At 46.9% G+C, this 15,409-nt stretch overlaps 1 protein-coding gene across 4 annotated transcripts in view; it reads right to left on the minus strand.

Annotated features, from left to right (window-relative positions):
- RFC1 (replication factor C subunit 1) overlaps positions 1-15,409 on the minus strand; it is a 162,599-nt gene that overhangs the window by 9,464 nt on the left and 137,726 nt on the right. For all 4 annotated transcript variants that reach the window (XM_069744597.1, XM_069744595.1, XM_069744596.1 and 1 more), the window contains 11 exons: positions 13,747-13,856; positions 12,748-12,862; positions 12,584-12,672; positions 10,290-10,427; positions 10,079-10,174; positions 9,902-10,000; positions 7,940-8,094; positions 7,732-7,849; positions 5,954-6,099; positions 5,337-5,550; positions 4,507-4,698 (listed from right to left, as the gene is read on the minus strand). In XM_069744597.1, the coding sequence (XP_069600698.1) occupies positions 4,507-4,698; positions 5,337-5,550; positions 5,954-6,099; positions 7,732-7,849; positions 7,940-8,094; positions 9,902-10,000; positions 10,079-10,174; positions 10,290-10,427; positions 12,584-12,672; positions 12,748-12,862; positions 13,747-13,856 (1,472 nt within the window). The remainder of the gene's footprint in view (positions 1-4,506; positions 4,699-5,336; positions 5,551-5,953; positions 6,100-7,731; positions 7,850-7,939; positions 8,095-9,901; positions 10,001-10,078; positions 10,175-10,289; positions 10,428-12,583; positions 12,673-12,747; positions 12,863-13,746; positions 13,857-15,409) is intronic.

Genomic DNA, 15,409 nt, shown 5'->3' on the forward strand with positions numbered 1-15,409 from the left:
CATAGGCCCCAGAAAAAAACTTGACTGCCAAAGGGAAGATTCTTACCTATGACGACATGAGTGACTCTATCCGACCCGGACCTTCTGGAACGGGGAGAGGGTTCTAGCGTGTGGGTCTACTTACCTAGGTATAAGACACCACACAACGGAGAATAACAGTGACAAGGATGTGAATCCTGCTGAAAGAAGGAACGTATTCTCACCAAAACCCCATCATCGGATCCAGGCGTGGAGCAGCCTTCTACACTGGATGATGCTTGCACAGAGTAAGATACCATTCCTATCCGAGGTGGGAGGACCTGTTCCTGCCACGGTCGGAAATAAAATCCCGGAGCTGCTCGAGGTTTAATCCAGTGTCTGTAAGAAAGAAGAGGTAAGAGCTGACACATAAAAGGGAAACTCTGTATTGAGGAAGTTCAAAGACCCCTAGAATAGTGCCGTGAACAATCATGAGTCAAGGTATTATATGGGCTCTGACTCCGTAAGAGACAGCCCGAACGTATAATACTGTAAATCATATATGATAGGAGTAACGCACTGGATAGTGCAGATAGACCAAGGACCGCACTGTAAACTGACCTACTGGATAGGTAGTGGTAGGTCCAAATAACCAGATGGAGAGGAAGGCCCCTGGGGAACAACACGTAATTAAGGCCCAGAGCGTGGCTGAAGAAAAGCTGCGACCAGTCGGTACCCGAGACCAGCGTGTCCGACCTACCTGAAAGTGGACAGGCCACTTATGCTGCCACTGCGGTTCACCCTGTGGCTCTGAGGTCCACCTTGTGGTATGTGGTAGATCTTCTGTTTAACTGTTAATAGACTACAGACGTTATTGACCCTGAAACACACGGTAAAAGTTGTGCCTCTGACTCACCTGAGAGCGGATTGTAACCGCTGTGGCAGCCAGCCAGAAGTGATGGATACCGGGCACCTCCCTCTCAGTGGTGACTAGAGGGGAGCCTAGGCAGATTCTGCAAAGGACCCATAAGAGCATGATAGAGAGCGTTTCTGACTCACCTGACTCTGGGGCAAAAGAGCAGGACCAATGCAGTACTCGATCTCGGGCACGTCTAAACCACTGGAAAGACGGCAGGTATAAACTAAATGTGTCTGGAAGATGACATCTAAAACCTGGCTAGCGGACAGAGTACTGCTGCAATCGAACGGGAGGAATATGAGAGTACGTCTGACCTACCTGAATACAGTACAGAATGCCAGTACCACTGCAGTGGTCAATCCAAGAAACGTCTTATCCGATGAAGAAACGACAGCTTCAAATGCCGTACTGTACCTGGAAGGTGGTGCGTGAGCAACCTGGATGTAGGATTGAGCACCGCTACAATCAGCTCTCGGTATCCTGCGACTATGGCAGATAGAGTACTGCTGCGATCGGCTCTCGTGCTGCGATCGGCTCTCCGTATCCTGAAACTATGGCGGGTAGAGTACTGCTGCGATCGGCTCTCGTGCTGCGATCGGCTCTCGGTATCCTGCTGCGATCGGCTCTCGGTATCCTGACTAAATCAGCATGGAGAGAACCCTGGAGAAGGGTATAGGAGAGAGTTGATTCTGTGTAGCGGTCTAGGTCGTGATACCTGACGGCATTAGGCAGAATAACAGCTTCCGTGTAGTAAGCCGCACCACGGAGTCTGTCTTGAAGTATGTCCTGCCGTGCTCGTTCTCCTGAAGGTAGGACAGTAGGCTTGTCAACAGGGAGACTAAACTCTACTCTCTGTTGTCAACCTGAGTTCAAACCTTGCGCCTGCGATATGTGGTCAGATTCTTTATCCACTGAGCCACAGCAGACATTGCTGGGAAATACGGACTCTTAACCAGCTGGAAGTCAGGTCAGAACACTGCAGTCGTGAAGTGGGTAGGAGCCGCTCCCCTCTCTGCTTAGAGCAGAGTAATGGTTGCATCCGGAGGGGGCTGCAGGGCGATGGAGGGCGAGTGCTCCTGAGCAGGAGATAAGGAAACTTTCGATATGCCTGGGCTCTAGCATCACTATGTGTAGAGAAATAGCCGAGCCTCGCACTGTTGAGGATCAAGGCACAGATCTGCAATAGCAGAAACCACAACAGTAGTGTGACAAAACGGAAAAGCTTCTACGAAGTGAATGCTATATGGCAGGTTTTATAATGGTCCTTCTCCCTGTGGAGAGTGAGGGGTGGACAGTGGCACCGATGACGGCAGCGTGGGGCATACTGCCATACCCCGCTGGTAACTGCCCGGCTCTAGGGCACTTATTACACCAGCGACTGCATGGCTCTAGAGTACCACTATCCAGTGACTGTACGGGTCTAGAGTGCTACTACGCCAGTGATAGCACGGCTCCAGCTTACATATTACGCCGGCGGCTGCACGGGACTAGAGTACTATTACGTATTATGCCAGTGACTGCACGGGACTAGAGTACTGATATACCATCGACTGCACTGCTTAGAGTACTATTTTGCATTACGCCAGTGATTGCACGGCTCTACAATAGCACTATGCTCCACAGCCAGTGGCTGCACGGATTCTTAGAGGGTTAGGAGACGGGGGTTTCGGGGGGGGGGGGACAGAAGGCTGCAGTGCTCACAGCAGATGAAAACGGATTCCAGATGGAGGAAGTTGTCCGGCTTGCGGGTGGAACTCCGGGGAAGTCTTTAGACAGGGAGGCGATATGAGCTCCTGCCGCAATTCAAGAAGAGGAACCGCAGGAAAAAACGCCAGACTGCGCGCTCTGCAAGGTGGTGGAGCGGCGATGCGTGGCGCCAGCGAAGTGGGGAGGGCGGAGCCTGCTGAGCGCCCAGGAGCACCAAGATGGCGCTGGTGGGCGGAGAATGCGGGGAGAGAATTGTCGGGCGGGAGAAAAGCCCGCCCGAGCAACCGGAAGTGGAGGAGTCGCGGCGCCGGAAGTAGGCCCCGGCCGAAGCCGGAACCTAAATTAGAGGCCAGCGCCGCCGGAGAAGAGAATCGCGGCGCCGGAACGGTGCGCCGCAGGGACTAAGCAGCGCAGCAGCCTGCCAAGGCCGCCGCGCAGAAACAGGATGCAATGTGGCCGCCGAGCAGTGCGGCCGCAGGGGGGATTGGCGCGGCAGCCTGCCGGGCTGTCGCACTGAAAGTGGAGACATTGCGGCCGCCGACCAGTGCAGCTGAAGGGAGAGCACTGTGGCCGCCGAAGAAGGAGACAGATTCAGTGCCCCTAGCCGACCTTCACGGTGGAAAAAAATGGCGCAGCTCAGGAGAGAGCGCGGGAGCCTGACCGGCCGTCGTGCGATGCGGTTCTGCCCGTGTGGCTCTGGGATCCCTAATAAAAATAAAAGGTAAAAATCGTGCAGCGCATTTCTAAAGCGACCTGCTCCCCCACACTGCGAGTGATCTGGGAATGGGAGGGGAAAATACTCACCTAAACATCCCACGCCGTTACTAACCTGAGGGGAATGAGACGTCCAGGGAGCTGTGATGGACGTCCTCATCTCCTCCAACCGACAGGCTCTGGTGGGCGAGTGGGTGGGGAACGGAGGCAGGACCGGACTTCTGAGCACGCTTGTGTGCTAGGCTCTTGGTCCTGCTGAGGGATCTATGAGGATACGGGGTGGCAGTACACGCCGTACTCATAGTCCGCATAGTGGGACTACAGGTGTGACTGTTCACCCTGTATCCCTCCGGAAAAAACCTGAAAGAAAACGACGCACATTGAGGTAGATAAGGGTCTAATGAAAGACCCGTGTCCACCTCCTACTGACACTAAGCTAAACTGAATATCCTACTTCCTGTCGGTAGGGTGTACACTGCAGAGGAGGAGCTAACTTTTTTTATTTGCATAGTGTCAGCCTCCTAGTGGCAGCAGCATACACCCTATGGTTCCTGTGTCCCCCAATGACGCGATAGAGAAATGCACCTAAAGCTCATTGTGGGAATGTAGCATTACACATCAGCAAATAAAAAATGGCAGCCCTCAGTGGCTGCAGAAACTATTGATAAATTAAAAAATAAAGTGTTAAACAATACATTTTGCATTAAAATAATTGATAATATAAGGGCTGGGTTCACAGTGCGTCAATGGTGTCCGTTAGACGGACTACGTTACACCGCAGCATAAACGCGGTGTAACGTAGTACGTTACGGCCGCCATTAACTCCTATGTCGGACACATCGCTAGCACACGCCCACAATGGGCGTGCGCTAGGGATGTGCCGTCATTGAGTGACGGACCCGGAGACGTGGGCTGCAGCGTTTCCAGGTCCGTCACTGCTAGCGCAGATAGAGCTAGCAGCTGCTCTATCTGCGCTAGCGTGATGCAAACGCCGGCACTTGTGTTACAGCAGCCCGTTAGCGTATGTGCTGAACGGGCTGCTGCTAACGCAGTGTGAACTTATCCTAATCAATAAATTACAAAAATAAAAATCGCTACTACCCATTCTCTTCAAAAAAGAAAAAATGGACACTGCACTGATTGTTTTCTATGAATAGCAAAGAGCGTTTTCCATTAAGACTGTGAAATGAGCGTACCATGTCCCTTACCTTTATCATTGCGTCCACCGTGTCATCATCTTCCTGATTCTCTTCACCCTGTGTGTCGTCGGTATTTGCCTCTCCACCATATTCAGACTGCAGCGCAGAAGTAGCATCTTTTTTTGAGGCTTTAACTATTTGCAGAGAGTAAGGTGTGAGATGGGTCTCCCTGTTGTAGCCACGTGTGAACGCTGCTTTCACCTGAAAGACATTTCAGCCTGTTAGTCTTCGCCATGGAGAAGGACGGGTCCCACAAATGCCTAGTGGCCCCTGTTTTGTGCTGCAGTTTCTGGGCCTAGAATTGAGATTCTCTACGGGCTTGAGATACATTTTTTGTCCACAGCTTCTGACCAGGAAGTGTTGTGGTGCCAAATGCCGAACACCGGCAAAGTAGCACAAAACTGGCTCCATTTCAGAATGGGTGAAGGTGCCTTAAAGCTGCCATACACGTACAATAATGGACAGCTGAGTGCTCATTCGGATGTTGGCGGTCTCTCCCGACTTCCCCGTAAACAAGAACTTTTGTCTTAGCTGAATGTTCATGTGTTTTCAAAGGAGAGAGCAGAGAAAACCGTTGTTAGTTGACGAACAAAAGGAGCGGCCATTAAAATTCTAAGTGCCCGACTCTTATCTCCTCCGACATCATCTGTTGGGGAAGAGCCGAGGACCTTGTGTATATTAGGCTGTCAGATGATATGTAATGCGTATGGTGGCCTTAAGCCTCCAGAAAACAGTGCGGTGCTGTACAATCAGTAACTGATTTTACAATTAACGAGCGACATTCAGAATTGTGTCATTAATCCACAAGGGCCCAACATTATCATGCATCTTCAATATACCTTGGAGTCCAGTTTGGAAAAAGAAGTGGGTTTTCCTCCCCAGCTGCAGATGTCCATTATGTTATCATAATCCTCCTTCATCAAGTAGTATGTGTCCATAAGATCCACGACTTCTTGTACGCCGTCTGACCCACGTGTGGCCAATGGCTGCACCAGCTTGTCCCTCATATATGACAAGTAATCCAGGTTCAGTGCGCACTTACTGGTTCTAGTTCTGAGAGAGAGAATGTGAACCGCGTCAGTATCCGCTCATGTGATCATGCCATACCTACCGTGTTATCCCAAAAAGAATACCTACCCAGAAAATAAGCCCTAGCGTGAATTCACTGTCCTAGTTACAGTCAGTGCTAGCGTTAGGGGAAGTCACACTAGGTAATTGCCCAAGACCCTGGTGTTTCTATTCTGAGGTTAAGACTGCTTAAGATCCATTGATGACATCACGGTCACATGATTATCTTTAGACAAATGAGCCCCAGCCTAACGATAACTACTGTTATGTGGCAAAACCGTCTTTCCCGGATAGACCGGTATTTCAGATCACCGGCTGGTTTGGGTCAATGATTCCACATAAACAGATAGTTTAAGAATCTATGAAATACTTAAAGAAGAGCTCTTACCTAAGGGATGTGTGCATGGCCAGCTCCTGGGTGATGCGCTGATGTTTGCCCGTACTAGAGAATTTCCCCAGCCAACTAGGAAAACTTGGAAACTGTGACATGTAGCCCCTCATCAGCTCTCCAGGAAGAACGCTGGCATAAATCGCCTAAGCAGAGAATTACACAGGCAATAATCAGTATCGGAGTAAGAAGATATTTGCCAAACGTTTTCTCCCAGCCGATGGTCTCAAAAACTAACATGTAGTATTCAGCGTCATATTGCTGGCGTGCTCAGGAGATGTGCGAGAAGTTGTTTCTTGCATCGGGAGCTGACATTTCTATTTGTACCTTATTGCCATAGATAACATGTTTAGATTGCTTTTTATTGGCATTTTAGCAGAAGTTTGGTGATCCAAAAACAGAAATTCTGGAGATTAACCTGTTTCTTCGTTTTGGTATTTACTGAACGGTTTAAATAATTCTAGATTTTGATAGCGTTTTATGGACATCAAATGTTTGCTTGTTTTTTTTTATAGTATTTGTGGTTTTATTTTTTAATAAGGTGAAGGGTGTGATTTTTTTTAATAATTTTTTTTCTCTCTATTTTGACTTTATTTTAGTTCCTCTAGGGGACTTGAACCTGCAAGGATTTGATCACATATATATGGCAGTACACAGTTAAATTGGTATTCTTCAAAGTAGAACCAACATGGCAGCCATGGAGCCTTTAGCACTGGTGGATGCTGGCTGAGTGACACAGCTGGCATCTGCCAGGTATAGTGCAGACTCACTTCCTGTGCCCGCTCCATACACCTCCGGCGCCCATGTGAGATAAGTTTACATTAAATAATGGTACAGGGGTTAAATTAAACATACATGCAGTACTTACAGGTGCCCGTTTTACTGGCAGCTGCATGCAGTGAGCAGGTTCTCTCTTAAAGGAAACCTGTCACCCCCAAAATCGAAGGTGAGGTAAGCTCACCGTCATCAGGGGCTTATCTACAGCATTTTGTAATGCTGTAGATAAGCCGCCGATGTTACCTGAAAGAGGACAAAAAGACGTTAGATTATACTCACCCAGGGGCGGTCCCGCTCCGATGGGTGTCTCGGGTCCGGTACAGCGCCTCCCATCTTCATTACATGACGTCCTCTTCTAGTCTTCACGCCGTGGCTCCGGCGCAGGCGTACTTTGTCTGCCCTGTTGAGGGCAGAGCAAAGTACTGCAGTGCGCAGGCGCCGGAAAGGTCAGAGAGGCCCAATGCCTGCGCACTGCAGTACTTTGCTCTGCCCTCAACAGGGCAGACAAAGTACACCTGCGCCGAAGCCACGGCGTGAAGACCAGAAGAGGACGTCATGGAATGAAGATAGGAGGCGCCGGAGCGGACCGGAGACACCCATTTGACCAGACCGCAGCGGGACCGCCCCTGGGTGAGTATAATCTAACCTCTTTTTCTCCTCTTTTAGGTAACATCGAGGGCTTATCTACAGCATTACAAAATGCTGTAGATAAGCCCCCGATTTTGGGTTAGCTTACCTCACCATCGATTTTGGGGGTGACAGGTTCCTTTTAAATCCTTGTCTATACCAGTGAGTGCTCTGTATCCGAGAACTGGAGCCTCGACTGCATTTTTCCTCTAGTGAACATACTGCTGCGCTTCCGCTAGATGGGAAAAACCTGTAGGTGGAATCTTATTCTACAAATCTCTTGTTACGCTTGAATACTTCTGACCCTCATAGGCTCATTTTTTTGCTAATTTAAAAAGGTGAAAATGGAGTAATTTGCTGTTAAAATAATTTACCTGTGTAGGTAAGAGGCTCCAGACCTGCTTACTACGAATAGCCCTGTCTACAAGATCCCCATCGCATATGCTGTCCGCGGCCTTGCTCAGGAGCAGCAAGTGTTTCTTCAGATTTCCTCTAAGAAGCAAAATAAGAGATCAGGCTTGCTAGACAATCGGGTCTATGCAAAAATCACGTCCAGCAAGTCATCAGATTAGAGGCTCTTACCCGGCAGCTGCAGGTTTCACATGAACATAATTCTCTTGAACAAACAGAGGAGCCATCGAGTAGTCATGGAAGAAGAGATCCGATTTGTCTATCAGGGTCATGTGAGCAGTTTCTTCACCGCTAACAAACACCTTACGCACAACATCAAAAGGACCCTGATAACATCAAACATATATAACCATAATAAAGTAACAGCCAACAGAGAAAAGAAGGACAACAGATACCACAGCCAGCAAACAAAAGGAGGATCAGAGATACCAGCCAGCAGAGAAAAGGATGACCAGACACCAGCCAGAAGAAAAAAGGATGACCAGAAAAACCAGCCAGTAGAGAAAAGGAGAGCCGGAGATACCAGCTGTGAAGAATATGGGGGTTAGCATTTCATGACAATCAACTGTATCATATCTGGTACGAGATTATAGATATCCTTCAAACGTGAAAATGAAACAAAACACATGGCTCAGCAGGCGGTCCAGTTTCAAAAGCTCAAAGTGGAAAAACTCACACCCCTAGCAGCCTAAGGGTACCGTCACACAGTGGCATTTTGATCGCTACGACGGCACGATCCGTGATGCTCCAGCATCGTAACAATATCGCTCCAGCGTCGTAGACTGCTGTCACACTTTGCAATGTACGACGCTGGAGCGATAATTTCATGACGTATGTGCGATGTAGAAGCCGTTGGTTACTATGCGCACATCGTATACAATATCGTGCACACCTTTGTTACACCATGCGATCATGCCGCCACCGCGGGACACTAGACGACGAAAGAAAGTTTCAAACGATCTGCTACGACGTACGATTCTCAGCGGGGTCCCTGATCGCAGGAGCGTGTCAGACACTGCGAGATCGTAACTATATCGCTGGAACGTCACGAATCGTGCCGTCGTAGCGATCAAAATGCCACTGTGTGACGGTACCCTTACTGAGAACAAGGCCTTTCTGACAGGGTGGACCCCTGCTGGGAGCCCAAGCTGCTTAATTGCTTTAAAGAATTCCCCCAGACGGACAAGAGCTGATATTTCATAAGAAGTTATGGAGTTACCGTACATCCTAGCCTATACTGGTTACATTTTCGAGATCTCAGGAACGGGACAAATGCCTGCAGGGGTCTTGATCCATTTTAGAACCCTCGGCTGAGGGATGTATGTAGAATGGCTAGCAAAAGCCAGGTAGCGGAGCTGTGTTTGGTCTACAAGCATAAAGGGGACCTGGCTGGATCCTGTGGCACCAATATCTATCGTAATTTAACCTTGGGCTGCACTTTTATCTTGATCCACGAATCCAGACGTTCGTGTTCTCGATTTAACGTACCATGCTACCGGGGCTGGTTTCTGGCCTGATATAATCCAGCTAATGGACCAGACTTATATCTAACAGGGAACTTACGGCAGTCCGACCGGGCTGGCAAGGCTGCTTCACTGGCGCAAGTGAAAGGGGTCTCTCAGCTTGTCAGGGTTATGAGCGACTGTTGTGCCACATGATGGTTGTGTGGGCCACCTTCTCTCACTCCCCGTGCCTGTGTGGACAGGGGGTATCTGTGTAAAACTGTGTCAAGCTGACATTACATGTCCCTAGGAGGAGCGGAACGTCACATAGGTGAAAGTGGGGAGAATGTTCCGTGTTATCCCCAACGTATTAGTGACATCAGGTGTGGCTGTGAGGTATGGTTCTTCACACCAGCCAGCAGAAAAAAGGAGGACCAGAGATACCAGCCAGTAGAGAAGAGAAGGACCAGAGACACCAGCCAGTAAACCAAGCCAAGATAGACCCCCACTAATTAACAAGTTAATACTTATCCTGTGGATAAATGATAACTTGTTTTAACTGATCACCCCCTTTAATGTACATATTCTCAGATATCTTCAAAGTTTCAAGTAAAATTTGAAGACCATGCTATCCATCTATAAGTGTGACCAGTACATGACATATGTAAGGATAATCTCTGTAGCTGCTCACCATTTTAATGTCCTTTTTGGCATTGTTGGCATTACTCTTAGCTTCGTCGTAAGTCAAGGCTTTGCTGCTAGCGCACCACATGCTTAGATTATGCAGGACCTTAGAAAAGGAAGAAAAACACATCAGAACAAGAAGTTTCTACATGTAACCCATCCCATCATGTGCAATATGTCTCACCTGCCGAATATCTTGGTTTGCCCCAAGAATGACTTCATTCATAGCTGGTGGAGGAATCTTTAAACCTTCCTTAAATGCTACAGACATCATGGCACCCTGATAAAAACAGGAAATACTTGTTACTTTAGGTTTAGATCAATGGAAAAAAAAGGTTGAAACACCATTTAAAACAAAAAAAATACAAAACTGCACCAATGTCAGGTAGCCTCACCTTTATCTGTTCTAATCTTGGCCTCTGGAAGCGAAGGTCAAAACAGTAATTTGACAGTGATCGTATTTTAGGATGATTCCGGTCATTGCACATGCAGATAATGGGAATCTTTGAACCTTTAATCAAAGAAATCAGCTCCTAAAATAGAATAAATAAAAGTCTCAATGAATTACTGCAAGCAATATGGGTGAAAAGAAAGTGCTGGACAACATCCAGGTTTTTTTTCTTTTTACTAATTACAATGGTCCTCTATTAGCAGAATGGCACTCTCAGAATTAAGCTGATCATATGCAGACGGCTGAAAAATCATTCTCTCCTGATTTTTCCATACAAAGGAGCACTCTGCTTGGTTGAGCGCTCCTGTGTTTGCTATGAAAGAGCTGCTGCCAGACTCCTCTCTGTTTATCTTTCTACCGGATGAAAAAAAGAATCATTGTAATTTAGCAGGCAGAATCCTTCTCTCCCCCAATATCATTTGTCTGGGGACAGCTAGGAGGCCCCAATACACATTAGGTGGACAGCGGATATCAGTGATTATTATTTAAATGTGTATGGGGGGTGTGAAGAATATTGGAGATATATTTTCACGTCAATCATTTGTTTCCTATTTGGCATGGGATTATCAAACCCCCTTCCTTTGTGCAGCTGTAACAGGATACCTGGATCAGTAGGGGGCCCAGCCTTGGCAGATTCAAAGAAATTTACACCCCCACCAGCTAGCTAGTATCAAGCTCCTACAGGAAGACTCTCTGTAGATACCATGCAGTCTAATTGCTTTATAGAGTCATCTATGATTTCATAAGGAGAATATGGACTTATCGTATGTCCTGGTCACACAATGGTTAAATTTTCGAGATCTCTGGAAGGGACCAAACACCTTCCATGGTCTCGATCCATTCTAGCACCACAGGGTGGGGAAATATGTAGAATGGCTTGTAGGAGCCAGGTAGCAAAGCGCTGTTTAATCTCAACGCGTGGCAGGAGTACTGCTGGATCCGATGGCGCCAAAACCGCTTCCCTAGGACCATCCATTAAGGAGTTATGACCTATCTTAGGTTTTGGAGTTTTTAGCTGCTAGAGGCAAGCTGAAGGGATTTTGGTTCAGCCCAGAAGGCAGTGACCCAAAGGGGATAAAGGCTAATGACATGTGGTCTCTTTTTCTGTTATGCTTGCAGTTCACGTCAAAAGTGGGGGCCACGTCGAGTAACGTGCTAGAAGGAATTAGGAACCAACTGGCAGCCCATTTTCCCTGCGGCCCAGGGCACACATGGTTGAACATCAAACCGGAAATTGACGTGATCCACCTGCTTATATCTTTTGTACTTCACCCATATTTGCATATATCAGACCATTGTATATGTATAACCATTGTGTATATAGTGACCGGTCTTATATCTAACGAGGAACTGGTAGAAGTCCTACCGCTCTGGCAGTGGTACTAGTGAAAGGGGCTCAGCCTGTAAGGGTTGCGAGTGGGTTGCCCCCTCAGGGACTGCGTGGGCCACATCCTCTCAATTACCCATTCTCATGTGGACAGGGGGTGTCTGTGTAAAACTGTACCAAGTGTCCCCAGGGGTGCGGAACGTCACATTGGTGAAATTGGAGAGACCGCGCTATGTGATACTTCTGACATAATAGTGACGTTAGGAAGGGTGGCGAGATGAGGGTTCATCACAGGGGGCCATTAGTATATGGGACCCCAACTGCTCAGTATACATAATGAGGGCCATGAAAAATAACTACATGTTTGAAATACGATGCCTTGTGTAATGCAAGTGAGATGGATTTTTATATACCTCATTATGAGAACATCTCATAAAGGGAACACAAAGGAAGTCTCATACAGAAAGTGCACTCCTATGGGTGAAAATGTCCGATCTGTGTGAAGGTGGGCACTTCCAGAAACCCACTACATCATGACTTAGCAGAGAGTAATGTGGGCAGCAGCGTAGGAGGCACTGAAGGGCAAAGTGGCTTTTGTAGGGGGAATTTGTGGCAGTCTAGAAAGATATGTTGTTCAAAATTAAGCAGTCTATATAGTGAAATATCTGCAGAGGTGTGCCATGGCTGGAAGAACCCTGATCCTGGCCAGATGGAAAGGGCTGGGCATGAGCAACAACCCCCTATCAGCTTATCCAGTGCCCCACGTCTTATCAGAATCAGGAAATAATAATGTGTAGAAGCAGGAGTAACCATCACTAAATACTTTAATGTTTGGGCAGTGACTGGACTGTAGCCCCCCATATCAGGGGAACCATTAATGGATATGGAGTACAATACCAGAAGCGGCGTACCTGTACTCCTCCTCGGTCTTCGTTTCCTGCCATCCCATCCACTTCATCCATGATCAGGACATGTTTAGAGTTTACAACTTTGCTGGTCCCTGGTAAACAAGGTGTAATGAAGTCAGTTTTCTGCCAGAATGTACAATAAAAGCTGGCGTATGGAATAGCCTTACCTGAGTAAAACCCTTTAATGCTGGTGTTATTTAAAGACTCTGCCACCACGTCCTTCATGCTGTTTTTGCTGCGAGTGTCGCTAGCGTTCAACTCCACATAATTGTAGCCCAGTTCCTAGTTAACCAAGACATCACATTGTTAGTGGCCCGTTCCCCTTCATGGTCTACTGCATCAACAATCTGCACTCACTGATCAAGTCAGAAATGTACATTTGTACCAACTTCCCAAACTACCAAAAAAGCAGAAAGCAAGTATCTGGAAACAGGTGCAGGAAAACAAGGAAAAACAGAGTAATGGGTGGGTGATGGTAACCCTGGAACACAGCCTAAAACGGGGAACCTCCAAGAACGGATCACGAGAAGCACTGCTCAAATAGATCACAATGCGGTCACCCCCACAGCGTGCAGGGGATCTTTAGCAAATAACCCAACAGCTGTAATTATTTTACTAAAAAAGGAAAACAATATACTCAGTCCCCCCTTCCTAAGATACAGCAACGCCTCTGACAGCGTAGTGACATTGTTGAACAACTTTGCATTCCCGAACATGATGCCACTTTTCAAAGTTTTTTTTACGCTACAAAAAACCCTGATGAAGTAGGCCACAGATTTTCTATTGAGCTCGTCCAGCGGAGATGAACTTTTTTGTCACTGGAGGGCTCAAGACCTGGATCAGCACCCATCTGAAGAACATTTAAGGGCTAAAAACATTTAAAAAATGAATAAAAAACAAACATGCATATATCACAAAAGAATAACTACCGTATTATGTTTAAACAGTGTAGGGGTTATCCATGCCAATCAATATCAGAAAGGAAGAAGCACTACTGAAGTTCAATCAATGGCAGTGTGCCCAGATCTGGCAGGTATCGGGCAAGCATCCAAATCCAAGTACTAGGACAAGAGCACAATACCTGTCAATAACTGGCAGGTCGCCGGTCATTGCCAAGTCAGAAATGTCACATATCATAGAATCTAAAGAAACAAACACTAATTTACCTCACAAACCAAGACTGCTGTTGTGGTTTTGCCAACACCTGGTGGTCCAGACAGCAGGGCAGCTTTATAGGATGACCCATCGTCTTTGCCCCCAAATTTGTTATACTTTACTGAAATGATAGGATAATGACATTTAGTTGCTGGATCTGTCAAATATATCAACAGGGTAACTCCACCAAAGCACCAGAACAATGTGAAAGATGAGGGCTTACTGACCAGTGGTTCATAGAAAAGGAAGATTAAAGGTAACATGGGCCAAGGGACAATTGTAAAGTAGGAGACTTTCTGCAGCCCAAAAAGTATAGATTCATATATACAAGTCCCTTCATTAATCGGGGAATTTCCTATTTGCAGTTTTATCTTTTTCTCCCCAACTTCCCAGAATTATACCTTATTAATATTTCTGAGAGTTGTTTTTTTTTTTTCATCCAATGTATTGAAAGAAGGGAAAAATAATTACAAGTGGTGTGTAATGGTGCAGTAAAAATTAGCTGTCAATTTGATTCTTCAGATCAGTATGATTACAGCCATATCAAGCTTAAAGAAGTTGTCCTCTACTTGGACAACTTCTTGTCATACCCCTCGCTTGGCCATGATAAAATAATAAAGCTTACACTCCCCCTCCTGTGCTGGCGTCGGTCCCGCTGTGTCGGCACTAGTTCTCCTGGGGGTCCTGTGCTGTTGTTGTGAGCCCGATGCCCAATCAGCGCTGGGGTCACTGGGGTCCGGGACGGACTCCTGTCGAATTGAGCAGGAAGAGGAAGTCATAGATCAGCTGCAGCCCAGACTTCCTCTTCATGTTCGATTTGTCCGAAGACAGTAACACCATCGATGATTGCATGCCGGCATCACGTCACAATACCGCACAGGAGCCCCAGGACCGTGGGTGCCGACACCGCAGGAACCGCGCCAGCACAGGAGGGGAGTATAAGCTTTATTATGTTATGGGGGCCAAACATATAGTAGTGAATAACCCCTTTAAGAGGATTTTTTTGGTTAAAAGTGGTTAATGTTCTTTAGTGCACCGATCCGGTCACTATTGATACCATTTTATGGTTGGTATGAAGTTTTGATAGCTTTTAACTCCAATTTTTATGGGAGGTGTCGAGGACTGAAAAAATATGTCAATTCTGTAATTAAAGATTTGTTTTCTGGGTTGAAAAGGAACCCATCATGTCAAGATACACAGTTTTACTGTACCTGCTGATATAGTGTTAATCTACAGGTAAATGGTATTAAAATCCTGCATGGCTGTAGATCGGCTACAGGGAGAAAATGAACTTATATCCTCCCTGCAGCCGCTTGTTTCCAGTTATCGGGATGCTGCAGGAAGCAATTGCAGTCAATATTAACTATAAAGTGAGCATGCAGTAATCACACCAGGCACTGTGGCAGCCCACTCTGCAACACATGCGGTGCATACACTGTAGAATAGGTAGTCAATCAGAGTGACGGGTTGCAATTACAGCGCACTGCCTGTGTAGTAAATGGCAACTGTTACAGCCCCTTGCATGCTTTGATGATTGAAAGCAAGCAGCTGCAGGGAGGATATAACTTAATTTTCTCCCTGTAGCTGTGCTTTCATTAAGGCAGTCAGGCATGATTCTAATGATTTTTACCTGCAGATTAATCCTGGGCATGACAGGTTCCCTTTAATGTACAG

The sequence above is a fragment of the Ranitomeya imitator genome, chromosome 1 (assembly GCF_032444005.1).
Source record: "Ranitomeya imitator isolate aRanImi1 chromosome 1, aRanImi1.pri, whole genome shotgun sequence".
In the NCBI taxonomy this organism is placed as follows: Eukaryota; Metazoa; Chordata; class Amphibia; order Anura; family Dendrobatidae; genus Ranitomeya; species Ranitomeya imitator.